General features: G+C 38.8%; 1 protein-coding gene and 1 non-coding gene across 18 annotated transcripts in view; both read left to right on the top strand.

The window, feature by feature from the left end:
• LOC138837863 (microtubule-actin cross-linking factor 1-like) overlaps positions 1–15105 on the top strand; it is a 254302-nt gene that overhangs the window by 64916 nt on the left and 174281 nt on the right. For all 17 annotated transcript variants that reach the window (XM_070036897.1, XM_070036896.1, XM_070036895.1 and 14 more), the window contains 9 exons: positions 16–292; positions 2036–2164; positions 2923–3000; positions 5385–5546; positions 6768–6872; positions 7663–7758; positions 9017–9142; positions 11697–11849; positions 14517–14671. In XM_070036897.1, coding sequence (XP_069892998.1) covers positions 16–292; positions 2036–2164; positions 2923–3000; positions 5385–5546; positions 6768–6872; positions 7663–7758; positions 9017–9142; positions 11697–11849; positions 14517–14671 — 1281 coding nt within the window. The remainder of the gene's footprint in view (positions 1–15; positions 293–2035; positions 2165–2922; positions 3001–5384; positions 5547–6767; positions 6873–7662; positions 7759–9016; positions 9143–11696; positions 11850–14516; positions 14672–15105) is intronic.
• Positions 14900–14980, top strand: Trnaa-ugc (transfer RNA alanine (anticodon UGC)). Its single transcript has one exon. It is a non-coding gene; the product is annotated as a tRNA-Ala (tRNA).

Raw genomic sequence — 15105 nt, 5'->3', positions numbered from 1 at the left:
TTTCTTCCATTTTAGGGTTATGCGTCTGCAGGACGAGCTGGTTACCTTGCGTCTAGAGTGTACAAACCTATACAGGAAGGGTCATTTCACTGCACTTGAATTGGCTCCCCCCTCTACTTTAACCACTACTCATTTGAAAGCAGAGCCTTTAACAAAGGCAACCCATTCTTCTTCCACTTCTTGGTTCCGAAAGCCCATGACTCGGGCTGAACTTGTATCTATCTCCTCCTCTGAAGATGAAGGCAATCTCCGATTTGTGTATGAACTACTGTCTTGGGTAGAAGAGATGCAGGTGGGTGTATTTCCTAAAAGCTTGTATAGTACACTAATGTTTACTAGACCTAGCAGTTTGTTTATGAAGGTTGGTTCCCTTCTTAAATTTTGATATGATCAGAATAAATCCTTACACTGAACAGCATAGACATTTCTAATTTGATACCCTTTGGGTATCTATTTCCTTATGCTAACTATGCCCTAAGTGGGAGCTTGTGAAGAAAATAAGAGAGTCACTAAGTCTGTTATTGTTTCTGTTAAATTTGCTCATTTGCAGAGAAGTTTGTTTTTTCTTTTCCTTCCTTCCTTCCTTCCTTCCTTCCTTCCTTCCTTCCTTCCTTCCTTCCTTCCTTCCTTCCTTCCTTCCTTCCTTCGTTCTTTCCTTCCTTCCTTTCTTCCTTCCTTTTTTGTCCTTTGTGGGACTTGAACTCTGGGACTGGGCACTGTTCCTTAGCTCTTCAGCTCAAGGCTAGAACTCTACCACTTGAGCTGCAGTGCCACTTCCAGTTTTCTGGTGGTTTATTAGAGATAAGAGTCTCATGGACTTTTCCTGCCCAGGCTGGCTTTGACCGTGACCCTCTGATCTCAGCCTCCTTAGTAGTTAGGATTACAGGCGTGAACCACTGGTGCTTGATGTTTTTTATTTTCTGTTGTGTTGTGTTAACTCCTAAGTTTAAAAAAGGACATTCTGTTCTGCGATTTCAAGGGCTCCTGTATTCTAGAATCTAGAGTTCAAGTTTGATGTTATTCTTATTTTCTTAACCCTGTTTTCTTGTTTTGTTTATTTATTTTTGTTTTTTGAGACAGTACCAAAGCTTAAACTCAGGATTTCTCTCTTTTGCTCTGTATGCTTGCTCATAGCTGGCATTCTGCCACTTGAACCTTGCCTTAAGTCTTAGATTTTACTGGTTAACTAAAACTATAGACTCAAGAACTTTTCTGCCTGGGCTAGCTTTGAACCTCAAGCTTCCAAGTCTCAGTCTCTTTAGTAGCTAGGATTATAGGTATGAGCTACTGGTGCCTGGCTTTATCTTGTTGTTGTATTAAATTCTTCCCATCCACAGATGTGTTCCTGTGCCCTAATAACTAACACAGAGGCAGACTAACTTTTTTTGTGTGTATGCAGGTCCTGGGGCTTGAACGCAGGACCTAGGCACTGTCCCTTAGCTTTTTTTTACTCAAAGCTAGTGCTCTACCACTTGAGCCACAGCTCTATTTCTAATTTTTTGGAACTTTATTGGAGATAAGAGTCTCAAGAATTTTTCTGCCCAGGCTGAGATCTTAGCCTCCTGAGTAATTAGAATTGTATGTGTGAGCCACCAGCGCCCAGCTTAAATTTTATAATTACCTTTCATTTACTAATAATTGATCATTACTAATAATAATTGATGCCATTAATAAAGCTAAATACTTAACATATTTCTTTCCTATATCTGCTCTGATTATGAAATGAGGAGATTCCCTAAAGGGAAATAAATTGCCTGAACATTTTCAACCTGTAGACACCACTTTCTTACTGTGAACGGAATATATTCCCATCAGCAGCTAAATAAGACCACTTTCACTGCTGTAGTTGGTGGGTTTCTTTTTCCACTCCCTGGGGTGATTATTGTGTATTTTCTTAGAAGAGGCTATAGGATAGTGGTTTAGATATCCTTTTACTGTATCCTCTATGCCTTGTCATCTTGTCCAGACATTGATTCTGACCTTTTTTTTTTAAATCAGCAGTAAATTAGTATGCACCTGTCTTCTTCTTTTTCAGATGAAATTGGAGCGAGCAGAGTGGGGCAATGACCTGCCTAGTGTGGAGTTGCAGCTCGAAGCACAGCAGCACATCCATACTAGTGTAGAAGAATTGGCTTCAAGTGTCAAAGAAGCCAGGTTGTATGAGGTACATAGCATTCAGAATCCACATTATGGGAGGGATGGGGGTGGAGCTAGTCTGGGATGGTATAGACAATACATCTGTCTCTAAGGAAAAAGAATGATTATAGCATTCCCTCATTACTTAATGTCTCTGTTAACCTTTGAAATAACTTTATGAGAAAGATATTTTTATTAAGTGGCCCCTTTACACTAAAAAGAAAAGTAATTCTGGATGCTAAAATTGGAATTAGTAGCAGAAACAGTATCTAAACTCTAGTCTGCTGCCTCCAAAAATTTGTGCTCTTTTCCCTTTTCTGTATGGCTTATAGAGAGCTGGTATGAAGAAATTATTCACTGTTCTCTCTTCTCCCTCACTCATCATTACATACACACACCTTTTTCCCCTTTGCAGTGCTGGGAATCAAATCCATGGCCTCACAATTTCTAGGCAAGTGCTCTACCACTGAGCTATATCCTCAGCTACTAACTTCTCATTTTTTATTTCAACTAGCTTTTTCAGAGAAGCAATTGAATAGTTGGGATCATCAGGCATAGGTTTTGCATAGAAGACTCCTTGAATTGCTGGGAAACACAACTATGCGGTTATGGTTACCAGGTGGTAACCATATTATATAAGCTCCTTTTAGTCTTCTTTTTATCTCCTTATATTATCTAAGGTTCCCAGAGCAGCCATTCCTTATCCATATGCAGACATGTTATTTACATACTTGAGACATATAGTTTATTCTTTCTCTGATGTCTTTTTATTTTATTTCTTATTAGGGAAAGATGTCCCAGAATTTCTATTCTAGCTATGTTGAAACTCTTGGAAAGCTGGAGACACAATATTGTAAATTGAAGGTGAGTTTTAACTAAGAAATTTAGGTTCTACTTGTGGAGAATCTGGTTTCCTCAACTGTCTTCTATAATGCAGAAAGCTCCTGTTTTGACACTGATTTATTATGCTCTATTACTGTGAAGTTGTTTGGATGTATTATAACATTTTCTCCATTTTCTTTTTCTGTCATTGTTTTTGCTTTATGCTGCTACTGGGGTTTGAACTCAGGGCTTTCCTTTTTGCTTAGCTTTTTTTTCCTCCATGGCTGGAATTTTACCATTTGAGCCATACCTCTACTTGTGACTTTTTTGCTGGTTGTTTGAAGAAAAGAGTCTCTTAGGATTTTTCCTGCCCAGGCTGGCTTTGAATTGTGATCCTTAGATCTTAGCCTTCTGAGTAGCTAGGATTATGCACATGAGCCATCAGTACCTAGCTTGCCTTTTTTTTTTTTTTTTTTGGTCGGTCATGGGGCTTGAACTCTGGGCCTGAGCGCTGTCCCTCAGCTCTTCAGCTCAAGGCGAGCGCTCTACCACTTGAGCTACAGCGCCACTTCCTGTTTTCTGGTGGTTTATTGGAGATAGGAGTCTCACGGTCTTTCCTGCCCGAGCTGGCTTTGAACCGCGATCCTCAGATCTCAGCCTCCTGAGTAGCTAGGATTACAGGCGTGAGCCACCAGCGCCCAGCTGCCATTTTTTTTTTTTAACTTTTTTATTTTCTGGGTCAGTCGTGGGGCTGTCCCTGAACTCTTCTGCTCAAGGCTAACACTCTACCACTTGAGCCACAATGCCACTTCCGGTGGTTAATTGGAGATAAGAGTCTCATATACATTCCTGCCTGGGCTGGTTTTGAACCGTGATCCTCAGATCTCAGCCTCCTAAGTAGCTAGGATTACAGGTGTATAATCCTAGTGCCAAGCTCTTTTTTTATTTTTGGCAGATATATGTAGCCCTGAGTAGCCTCAAATTCATGTTTCTGCCTCTGTCTCCTGTGTGCTGGGATTATAAATGTGTGTTACTACAACCAGTTTCTTTCTTTTTTGGTTTTGGGGGGGGGGTTCCAGTCGTGGGGCCTGAACTCTGGGCCTGGGCCCTGTCCCTCAGCTCTTTAGCTCAAGGCTAGTGCTCTGCCACTTGAGCCACAGTGCCACTTCCGGGTTTTTTCTTTTTTCTTTTGCTTATGTGGTGCTGAGGAATCGAACCCAGGGCCTCAGGCATGCAAGGCAAGTGCTCTACCACTGAGCCAACTTCCCAGCCCTACAACTAATTTCTTATTGATTGTACCAGGGCTTAATCTTAGGGCCTTGTACTTACTAGCAGGCACTCTTACACTGAACTGTATCTCCTCTTTTTTTTAATTAGTTATTTTGGAATTAATTTGCTTTTTGTCTACACTTGAACTTTGATCCTGTTTTCTGCTTCCTGTCATAGCTAAGTTGACAGACATAGGCCACCATGCCCATATTCTTCAGTTGAGATGGAATCTTAAAAACTTTTTTGCCTAGGATGGTCTGAAACTCCTATCCTTTTGATCTCCACCCTCCTATATAGTTGAAATGACAGTATGCCAAGCTACTGTTTGAAAAGGGAACTCGCTAACTTTGTCCCAGCTGGCCTTGAACTGCTATCTTTTTTACTCAGCCTCCTGAGAAGCTATGATTACAAGCATGAGCCACTATGCTGGGCCTCATTTTCTTAATGAGTCACAAAACATTGCTCTGGAAAATTTCAAGTAGGTAGAACCTTCCCTAGCTATGATTCATCATCAAAGCAGTAGCCATATGTGCTTTGAGATACCAAAATTGAAAGTTTGAGATTGATCGGATGGGTACATCTCTCTTGCCTGTTGTTTTCATTCCTGTTTATTGAGATTGTTCAGAAAAGAACATTCCAAGGTCATTTATTTAGGGACCCCCACAATTTTTTATTTTTTATTTTTTTTGCCAGTCCTTGGGCTTGAATTTAAGGGCCTGGGCATTGTCCCTGAGCTGCTTTTTACTCAAGGCTAGCTAGCATTCTACCACTTGAGCCACAACGAGACTTCTGGCTTTGTGTATGTTGTACTGAGGAATCAAAGCCAGGGTTTCATGCATGCTAAGAAAGCACTCTACCACTAAGCTACATTCCCAGCCCCCCACAAATTCTTTATGAGTTTCTTTGTCTATCTAGAATTGACAGTGGCTCTGGGATCTTATACTAAATGTTTATAAAACTTGAATCCATAGAGAAGATCCCAGAAATTAAAATGCAGCTTAGAGTGTGGGGATATGGTTCAGTGATTGAGCACTTACTTACCTAGTACTTACTTTGGGCTTGATTGCCAGCATTGAAAAAAAAAATCAAGCTAAATTAATTTCCTGGTATGATGTCAGAGGCTGGCAATCTAACCTTTTAACCTTTGTTTTGTCTAGGAGACTTCTAGCTTCCGGATGCGGCACCTTCAGAGCCTGCATAAATTTGTCTCTAGAGCTACTGCAGAGTTGATCTGGTTGAATGAGAAGGAGGAGGAGGAACTAGCATATGACTGGAGTGACAACAATCCCAATATCTCAGCCAAGAGAAACTACTTCTCTGTGAGTCCCACACAGCAGGCCTCTCATGTTTATTTGATAGCAGAAGGAGAAAGGGAGCTGCTGAGAGCTGTGTTTCTGGAATTGCGTTCTGGAGCAATGTAGCTCTAGACTTTATTTATTTAGCATGCAGTTCGAAAGGCAGTACTTTTGGTGAGTAGAGTAGAAGTCTAAATCTTGAGTCATTTTAGAAGCAATCCACCTTTGTGGTTAAGACTGTAAGTAATAGAGTGAGACAGACTGAATTATTTCTCTAGTGTGACCTTAGACAAGTCATTTGATCTTTGTAAACCTCTGTACAAGAGTTTTGTAAAATGGGATACTAGCCACCACAAAGGTTGAACAAGACTTACTAAGCTAATCTAGACAAAGTGCTTTGCAGAGTGCTTAGTATTACTTAATTAGGCTATTCTCTTGATTTTATACAAATTTCTCGATTGAACAACATTGAACATTATTCTGTTTAATCCTGTATGAGTAGGTTATTATTATTTTTTTACTACGTTCAGTATTTTCCTACTCAGAAATCTTAAGGATAATGTGAATTCTATAGAAATATAAAGTAATGGGTTTTTTGTTTTTGTTTTTACTAGCACTCAGTGTAGGTGCTTTTATTCCATTAGAATATATGACCTGATTGGAGAAGGCATCTGATTCTTCTGAAGTAAAGAAGAGTGGGTAGTATAAAACAGTAAGCAGTCTGTGTGAGAACTGAGATTAGGCTCTGGCAGACATAAAGAAAATGCTCTGAAAGCATCAAGAAGGGATTAAATCTGATAGTAAGATTTCACAGAAGTGTTGGCATTTAAATTAGGTCTTGTAGTATTGATAGAATTTAGCGTTAGAAGAGGGTACTCTGGGCTGAGCAATGCTAGCCAGCCAGCTAGTGATCTTCCTCTGCTGGTTTTGCCACGGACTAGTGTGGTCATGACATGAACCATCCACTCTAGGTTATCTCCTGTCTCTAACTTCAGTGCTCATTCTGTGATCTCTGACTTAACTCAAAGCTGGTCTACATGCTTTGTGAATAATTTTCTACTAATTCTAGCTTTTTTTGTGTGTGCCTTTCTGAAGTCCCCTAGTTTGTACAGTTTATACATCTCATTTAGGTGCCAAACTTGTGTTTAGGCTCCTTAATGTAGGGCAAGGAACTTTTTTTTTTATTATTATTGCTGCTCTTTCCCTTAATAGCATTTATTCCATCAATTGGAATTCAATTTTCAGGAGTTGACAGTGGAACTGGAGGAGAAACAAGATGTGTTTCGGTCTCTACAAGATACAGCAGAACTACTGTCACTTGAGAACCACCCTGCCAAGCAAACAGTGGAGGTATGTGACTTGAAAATCGTGAGAAGGTCAGGTGCTGAGAAGCTGTTATAAAAATATTCAAATGGGAGGCTCTGTTCTGCTGAAAAGCCTGGAGGAAGTGTCAGGGATCAGTTGTCTTAGATCTTCTCTCTTTTCATCCCAGACTGTTCTGTAGTGCTCAAAAGTCTGCAAACAGTTTCAGTGTCTCAGGAGAATACTAAGCAAAACAGTATAAAAGACCTCGGCTCCTGATTTTATGGGGGAAAAGTGATTTGTATCATATTTTTGTCAAATAACTGCCAAGGCACATCCTGCTTCTTGTTGCTCAGAGAAGGGAAACTGGAAGAATCCAGGTAGCTCATTTAGTTGTAATTGAATGTGGATGAGGCCTCTTTTATATAAATTTTCCTAACAAAGCCATGTTGGATAAAGGCAGGCCTCTTTCTCATATGAGCTATTGACCAGATGCTATCTCCATTCTCTTCTTTGGCTTCTGTATCATTAGCAGAGTAATTGAAAGGAGCTTCATTCATATATGTATACTTGGGGGGGAGGGTCAGTTGTGGGGCTTGAACTCTGGGCTTCAGCTCAAGCAGGGCACCCCTACCACTTAAGCCACAGTGCTCAAGTTAATTGGAGATAAAGAGTCTCACGGACTTTCCTGCTTGGGCTGGGTTTGAACCACAATCCTCAGATCTCAGCCTCTTGAGTAGCTAGGATTGCAGGTGTGAGCCACTGGTGCGTAGCAATCATGCATATATTTTAAGTCTGTTAAATATATGTCCTCTGTCCCTATGCTTGGTTGTTGCAGGCATACAGTGCTGCTGTCCAGTCCCAATTGCAGTGGATGAAGCAGCTGTGTTTATGTGTTGAACAGCATGTGAAGGAAAATGCAGCTTACTTCCAGGTATAATGGTGTGTGTGTGTGTGTGTGTGTGTGTGTGTGTGTGTGTGTGTGTGTGTGTGTGTGTGTGTGTGTGTGTGTGTGTGTGTGTGTGTGTGTGTGTGTGTGTGTGTGTGTGTGTGTGTGTGTGTGTGTGTGTGTGTGTACACCTATATCTGTCTCAATTACCTTTTATTGTATAAGTCACCTTTAAAAACTTAGTTGATTGAAACAACAATCATTAACTCTATTTGGGCTGGGCTCTGCCAAATGGTTCTTCTCATCTTGCCTGTTATATGCATGGCCATGACAGATGCAGACAGGCAAGGTCTACTTGATCCTGAATGCTATCATTCTCATCAGTTAGCCACATGTCTCTAGCATCTAGTAGCCTTCTTCACAAAATGGCTGTGTTCTCTGAGCAGTAGGAGGGAATAATCCCCTGTGTACAAGCATGTTTTTTCTACTTCTATCACACTGATATGCCATAGATCAAAACAAGTCTTGCTATGCTGCCTATCTTTAGAGTAGAGATAGAGTTAAAGATAGCTCTTACAGAGATAAGAGATTCTACCTCTTGATGAGAGACACTCTAAAATATTAGGATTCCCCTCCCCTAAAGGAAATAAGCTATTGTCTCTGTTTTCACTCTAAATGATATCCTTTATCATGTTATAATCATGATAAATTAAAACATTGAATCACCCAGCTTCTAGACTCTTCATGAAACCAACTTTATACTATTACTAGGCAGAAATCAAGAAAACAGTGATTTCTGAGGAATGAAATGGTCAAAATTTCTAGTGTATATTTAGTAGGTTTTGTGGCAGTCACCAGTTACTTTTTTTTTTTTTTTTTTGTCGGTCGTGGGGCTTGAACTCTGGGCCTGGGCGCTGTCCCTCAGCTCTTCAGCTCAAGGCGAGCGCTCTACCACTTGAGCTACAGCGCCACTTCCGGTTTTCTGGTGGTTTATTGGAGATAGGAGTCTCACAGTCTCTCCTGCCCGGGCTGGCTTTGAACCGCGATCCTCAGATCTCAGCCTCCTGAGTAGCTAGGATTACAGGTGTGAGCCACCAGCGCCCGGCCTCACCAGTTACTTTTTAGTGACATCACTTTTTAAGTCCTCTGGTATCTCTTTCTGTGACCTTTGTGGTGAAATGTCACTAGTTCAAGGGAGTTTAAACAACTTTCCTCTGGTGCAAGTACAGTAAGAGTCTTAATTAACATCTTGGTGTTCAAAGCTATTGAGCATATACCCCCCCCCCCCCTTATGTTTCTACAGTTCTTCAGTGATGCACGAGACCTGGAGACATTCTTGAGGAACCTCCAAGATTCTATCAAACGAAAATATTCCTGTGATCACAGCACCAGTTTATCCCGCCTTGAAGACCTTCTCCAGGACTCCATGGTAGGTATTGCCTCTTTGGGGATGTTTGCTTCTGAAAAACACAGTAAACTGTGTCAGCCGCTGCTCTCTATATCCTTGAAAGCACTGGGGAATGGGGTTATTCTTAAAATAAAGTGTGGCTTACATTTCAATAGAGTTTAGTCAGTTTTGTTCTGTTTCTGTTCTGTTTTCTTTTCTTCCTTTGAAGAAGTTGCTAGTGAGATTTGCTTGGGTACTTATTTGAAGTGAAGGCTTAGTCTCCTCCTGCTGAAGTACTAGTATCACTACTTTCTTTGTATTGTTCATATTTCAGTGCAATAGTGAGAGCCAAGGATGAAATGCATAACATGCATTTGTTGAAGTGGATTAGCTATTATTAAATTTCTTTTACTCTCCAATACAAAAGAGAATTTAAAAGAAATTAAATAGACCTCAACCAATTTTTTCCTCTTTACATATTTACTCTTGGTAATGATGAGGTATTAGGAAAATTTTGTTTTAATTAAGGCCAATATTAAAATCTTTTTTAGATGTAATATGTGCCAGTTTTTATTTCTGTGTCAATATTAAGTTTAAAAAATAGTTTTCCACAGCCAATATTTAATCCAAATCATTTTATATTCATTTTCTCCAATGAATTATTCCTTTAGGAATACTGGGTATAAAACTTTTGTAGTACACCTCAAATTAAGATAGAAATATATATGCAATAGGGAAATTAATTTTCCATCATGAGAAGCTAAGGGATTCTCACATCTCAATATAAGATTCTAAGAGAATCAAATAACCCAAAATAATTCTCTTATTTGGGTTGAGGAAGCAGTGCTGGGGATGGAACCCACGGCCTTGTACAATATTAGGTAAACACTACTACTAAGCTGTATCCCCAGCCCAATTTTTAACACTTTCAGGTATAGTAAACTTGTGAGTGAGTTTACATCAGTGCTTCCTTCGCTTGAGCAAAAATTTAGGTAACTTGTAATGAAAGATTAAAATCTGTCTTTTCAGTTGTTATCTTGAAAATGTTTCTCTTAGAGGTACTCCAAGTATAGAGGAGGAATATGTAGTCCCTGGCTCTTCTCTCCTCCCTCCCACAGAGTGCCTTCCTGTCATAGGGGAACTCCTCTACAGTTGTCATGTCTTCTCTTCTCGAGGATTGTTCCTCTCTTCCCTCCTCTCCAGGTCAGGGGCATCGGGTTGGCGGCGTCATCGGGGCATGGAGTCACCTGGGTCTGCTTCTCACCTTGTTCGTCAGGTTCGGGATCATCTGTCCTGACTTCTGGTTCTTTTCAGAACTTTTACCACGCTGAGCACTTGGTCTCTGGAGCTTGACATGTTTGGCTGTGGGTTAGACACAAATTGACATCTTTATTACAAGGAAACTGAAATGGGTTGACCAGCTCTCAAGTATGGAAATATGGCTGTCTCCCTGATGTCTTCTCTTCCTCTTTCTTAACTAATAAGTTAAAGTTGTATTTCTTCCAATCATGCTCCCGGGGACAGGCGCAGGTAGTTTAAGAATTTCTTTTTCTTTACTTGCATATTCTTAATTCTTTAATGACATTTCTTAACATTATTAACTCTTTACTCTCATCGCATCTCCATCCATCCTAAAAAGCCCTCTTTTAGGGACTTGGATGCCTCACAATGGGCTTGAACCATCCTGGCTAGTAGATAAAGGTTATCATTTGCTCTGTAATGGAATTGGTAGTAGATTACTACTAATTTTGTTGACAAGAAGTATGTTAGATTTTAGGGTAATTGGGTTTACAGAGATTTGAGCTTCAGCTTTGCATGACACTTCATTCAAACCAATCAAATTTACATGAGTACAGCATGGCAAGATACTAAAGGTAAATACGAACCATTTATCATGTCTTCTCCAGCAGCTTTTGTTTATGAGTTGTTGGTTGAAGAAAGTAAGATCTATTTCTATAATGCTTGAACCCAATTTAAGAAAGTGATGCTGGAGGCTGGAGGCATGGCTCAAGTGGTAAAGTGCCTGCTTAGCAAGCAATAAGGCCCTGAGTTCAAACCCCAGTACCACCCTAAAAAAACAAAAGAACATGAAATAAAATACAAAAAGAAAGTGAAGTATATGGAGTAGGGCTTTGGAGATTATATTAGTTAAAAATTTTAATTAGCATAATTCTTGACTTTTAAGCAGAAATGGATTAACTGATTTCTTCCAGTTTATAATTAAATAATAATAATAATGATATGGTTATCATTATTATTAACTTCTCTGAATCATGTTTGAGGAAATCTTTTATCAGCTATACAGCTTTACTTGGCAGCTACAAGTGTGTTCATTATTTATTTTTGCATGTGGCTTTATAAGGCATTGAAAAGGGCATGGAGAAAACTGTAAATTTGGAGTACAAAAACAGTTGATAGAAGACAGAAACATTTTTTTTTTTTTAATCTTTGCCTAAATCTTTATCTAAGATGGCTCCACCAAGGATCCCTGTTTAACTGAGAAATGACATTCTCTCAGGGAGTGGAGCACTGAGTTTTTATTGTTGACTTAGTGGCCTACCATTAATGTCTTTTTGTTTTTCTTCTCATTTTGTAGGATGAAAAGGAGCAGCTTATACAGTCCAAGAGCTCAGTCGCCAGTCTTGTTGGGAGATCAAAAACCATTGTTCAGCTAAAGCCACGAAGTCCAGACCATGTGTTAAAGAGCACCATTTCTGTGAAGGCCATCTGTGACTATCGGCAAATTGAGGTGAGGGATTGGTAGGGTACTTCTGGATTCCAGAAGGCATGAGGAGAGAAGGGAAGTTATCACTTAGCATTATAATTATAGGAAATTAAAGGTATAGAAGTTTTAAAATTAGACCTTGGGTTTGATTATAGATCTCTTTCTCTTATATTGTTATGTCAGACTCCTCAGTACATACTTTTTCCTACCACTGGCATGATCTTTAAAAAAACATCATCATACTTTTCTGCTTAAGTCCTACAGCTATTTCTCATTGCTTTTGGGAGAAAGTCCTTAGCTACGTGATGTGACTATGAGGTCCTGAATAAACTGTCTTACCTTTCTAACCAAGATGTGTTCCATATCCTTTGCACCATTCCTTGGTCACACAGTATATACTATATATATGTGTGTGTGTGTTTATGTGTGTGTGTGTGTGTGTATGTATGTATATATATCTCACCATGATAGGTGCAGAATAGATTGTACTGTCTGATTACAATTGTGCCATTCTCATCTCTGGTGATATAGTATACTTCCAGGAACATAGTAGGCATTTAGTAAAACTTGATTATACGAATGAATTAAATGAATCAAAGACTAGGGCTGCACTTTGCTCTGTTTCAATATTTTTTATCTTGAAAGTAGCAAAAAAATAATAATGTTGAGTACTTGTCTCTTAAGAGAAAGAATTGATGATTCCAAAAATGCTTAAGTATTTTGGAGAGAATGCATTGGACTAATAGAAAGGGCGGGTTGGAAATATCACAAAAGCCATGCTACGATTTTGATCTCCCATTTATTTTTGCTCTTAATTGTTTTTGTAGGAGATTGCACTTGAGGGCTTATAGTCTCCTTAGTAACTCTCACATACTGAGTTACCTGATATATAGCAAGTATTTACTGAGTACTTTTCCCCCCCTTGATTTGTTTATGTGGATTTATGAGATCAGGAGCCATCACTAAATGATTGCTGATCTTTACTTAGGAAGATGTTCTTTGGATGCACTGAAACTATTTTACAAATAGTTTTCTAGAATCCTATGATACGTTGAAGAGTTAAGAATTTTTTTTAAAAAAAATATAAATTTAACTTTCCTTATTCTCTGTGAAAGAGCTAAACAATAAAAACATTCAAGAAATAGAAGATAGTCTACCTCAAATGTACTCTAAAGTAAAATAACCACTAAACCAAGAGATTTCCCCAAACTGTTAATAAATTAAATAATAACAGCAAAAGGCACAAAAGTTTATTCTATTTAAGATATCTCATATTATACATTTAAGCAGATAAGGTAACATAAAAGATTAAAACTTGGCCTGAGCTGTCTTGTGGTAATTATTATTAAAACTATCTATAGTTTTGTTGTCCAAGGACAAAAGCTCCATGTACCAACTTTAAGTGCGGCTTTCCTGAGATTAAAGCATCTGCTGTTCTTGTTTTTATTTTCCCCCCTGTGTTTGCAGTTTTCACTATGTTCTAAGCAATAAGATAGCAGAATGTCATAAAGTAAATGAGAGTATTCCATTATCCAACCCAAACTCATTGTTCTGCCGTGAGAGATGAATGTATTTACAAATCCTTATTTTATTCTCCTGAGACAGTATGCATGATTCATTACAGAACATACAAATAATACAAACTCTAAACACTTAGCATGTTTATTGAATAAATGTAAAAAGTAAACATAGTAAATTGTGAGAGTTGAAGTTTCATTTACTTCGTAAGAGAGAAGTTACAAGTATATGATGAAAAGCTTAAAAGTCATCATCAAACTATGCTGGCGATTGTATTGGGGAAAGGATCATGCAGAGAAAATCTGCATATTCATCTTCTTAAATACCAGATGGTAGGAAAAACATTTCTTTAAATAGTCTTATTTATATTCAGAAAAACTGATTGGATAAATTGAATAAGTAGATATTTACCCACTCTTTATGAGCAAATAATAATGTAGATTCCAAGAGAAAAAAATATGAAAAAATATTCAGGACTAGAGATGTGGCTAAAGTATAAAGTCCCTGCCTAGCAAATGCAAGGTCCTGAGTTCAAACTCAGAACTTCCCCTCACACAAACACAACTAAAAAAAAAAAAAATATATATATATATATATATATATATTTATATGTGAGTGTATGTATACATTTATATATGTATGTATATTATATATATATATATATATATATATATATATCCAAGGAAGGGTAATAGGTTTGACAAGAAATGTACTCATTACCTTGTGTATATAACTGTAACCCTTCTGTACATCACCTTGACAATAAAATTAAATTTAAAAAAGAAAACTCCATACAAATAAAAAAATCCAAATTAAAGACAGCACAAGATTTTTTTGGTCTTATGTCAGTGGCTCACTTCTGTAATCCTGACTACTCAGGAGGCTAAGATCTGAGGACAGTGGTTTAAAGTCAGCTTAGGCAGGAAAGTCCATGAGATTCCAATTAACTAGCAAAAAAAAAAAAAAAAGGAAGTGGAGTTGTGGCTCAAGTGGAATTGGGCTAGCCTTGAGTGAATAAGCTAAGGATCAAAACCTAGACCCAGGGTTCAAGCCAAAGAATTTACACAAACACAGATTTTTTTCTTAAGTATTTCATAACCTTAGGATCAGGTACTAGGCAATAACAGATTATTAGTTTCTTTGTTGGCAATACCTGTGACTTTGTCTCTTCAGATAACTATTTGCAAGAATGATGAATGCGTGCTGGAAGATAATTCTCAGCGAACCAAATGGAAGGTAATCAGTCCCACAGGAAATGAGGCGATGGTGCCATCAGTCTGCTTCCTTATCCCCCCACCCAATAAGGATGCCACGGAGATGGCCAGCAGGTAACTATTCAGTTGCTGCTCAGCACTGCACCTCTACTGTTTGCCTCTGGTAAACTGATAGTGAGAGATCCACATTTGACCTCCTTGTAAAGAGAGCAAGCTACAATGGTTCATCTAAGAAAGACTTCCTACTACAGATACCACTATCAGCTAAGGAGATCCTAAATAAATCCTTATGTTCAAGTGAAGTGTATATGGTAACATTTCTTTTTAAAAGAATCCTTGAGGGCTGGGAAGTTGGCTCAGTGGTAGAGCGCTTGCCTTGCATGCACGAGGCCCTGGGTTCGATTCCCCAGCACCACATAAGCAAAAAGAAAAAAGCTGGAAGTGGAAGTGGTGCTGTGGCTCAAATGGTAGAGTGTTAGCCTTGAGCTGAAGAGCTGAGGGACAGCACTCAGGCCCAGAGTTCAGGCCCCACGACTGGACCCCCCCCC

Source organism: Dipodomys merriami, unplaced genomic scaffold, assembly GCF_024711535.1.
Source record: "Dipodomys merriami isolate MVZ:Mamm:240054 unplaced genomic scaffold, mDipMer1.0.p SCAF_277, whole genome shotgun sequence".
NCBI lineage: Eukaryota > Metazoa > Chordata > Mammalia > Rodentia > Heteromyidae > Dipodomys > Dipodomys merriami.
This window is presented reverse-complemented; position numbering and strand designations above follow the sequence as displayed.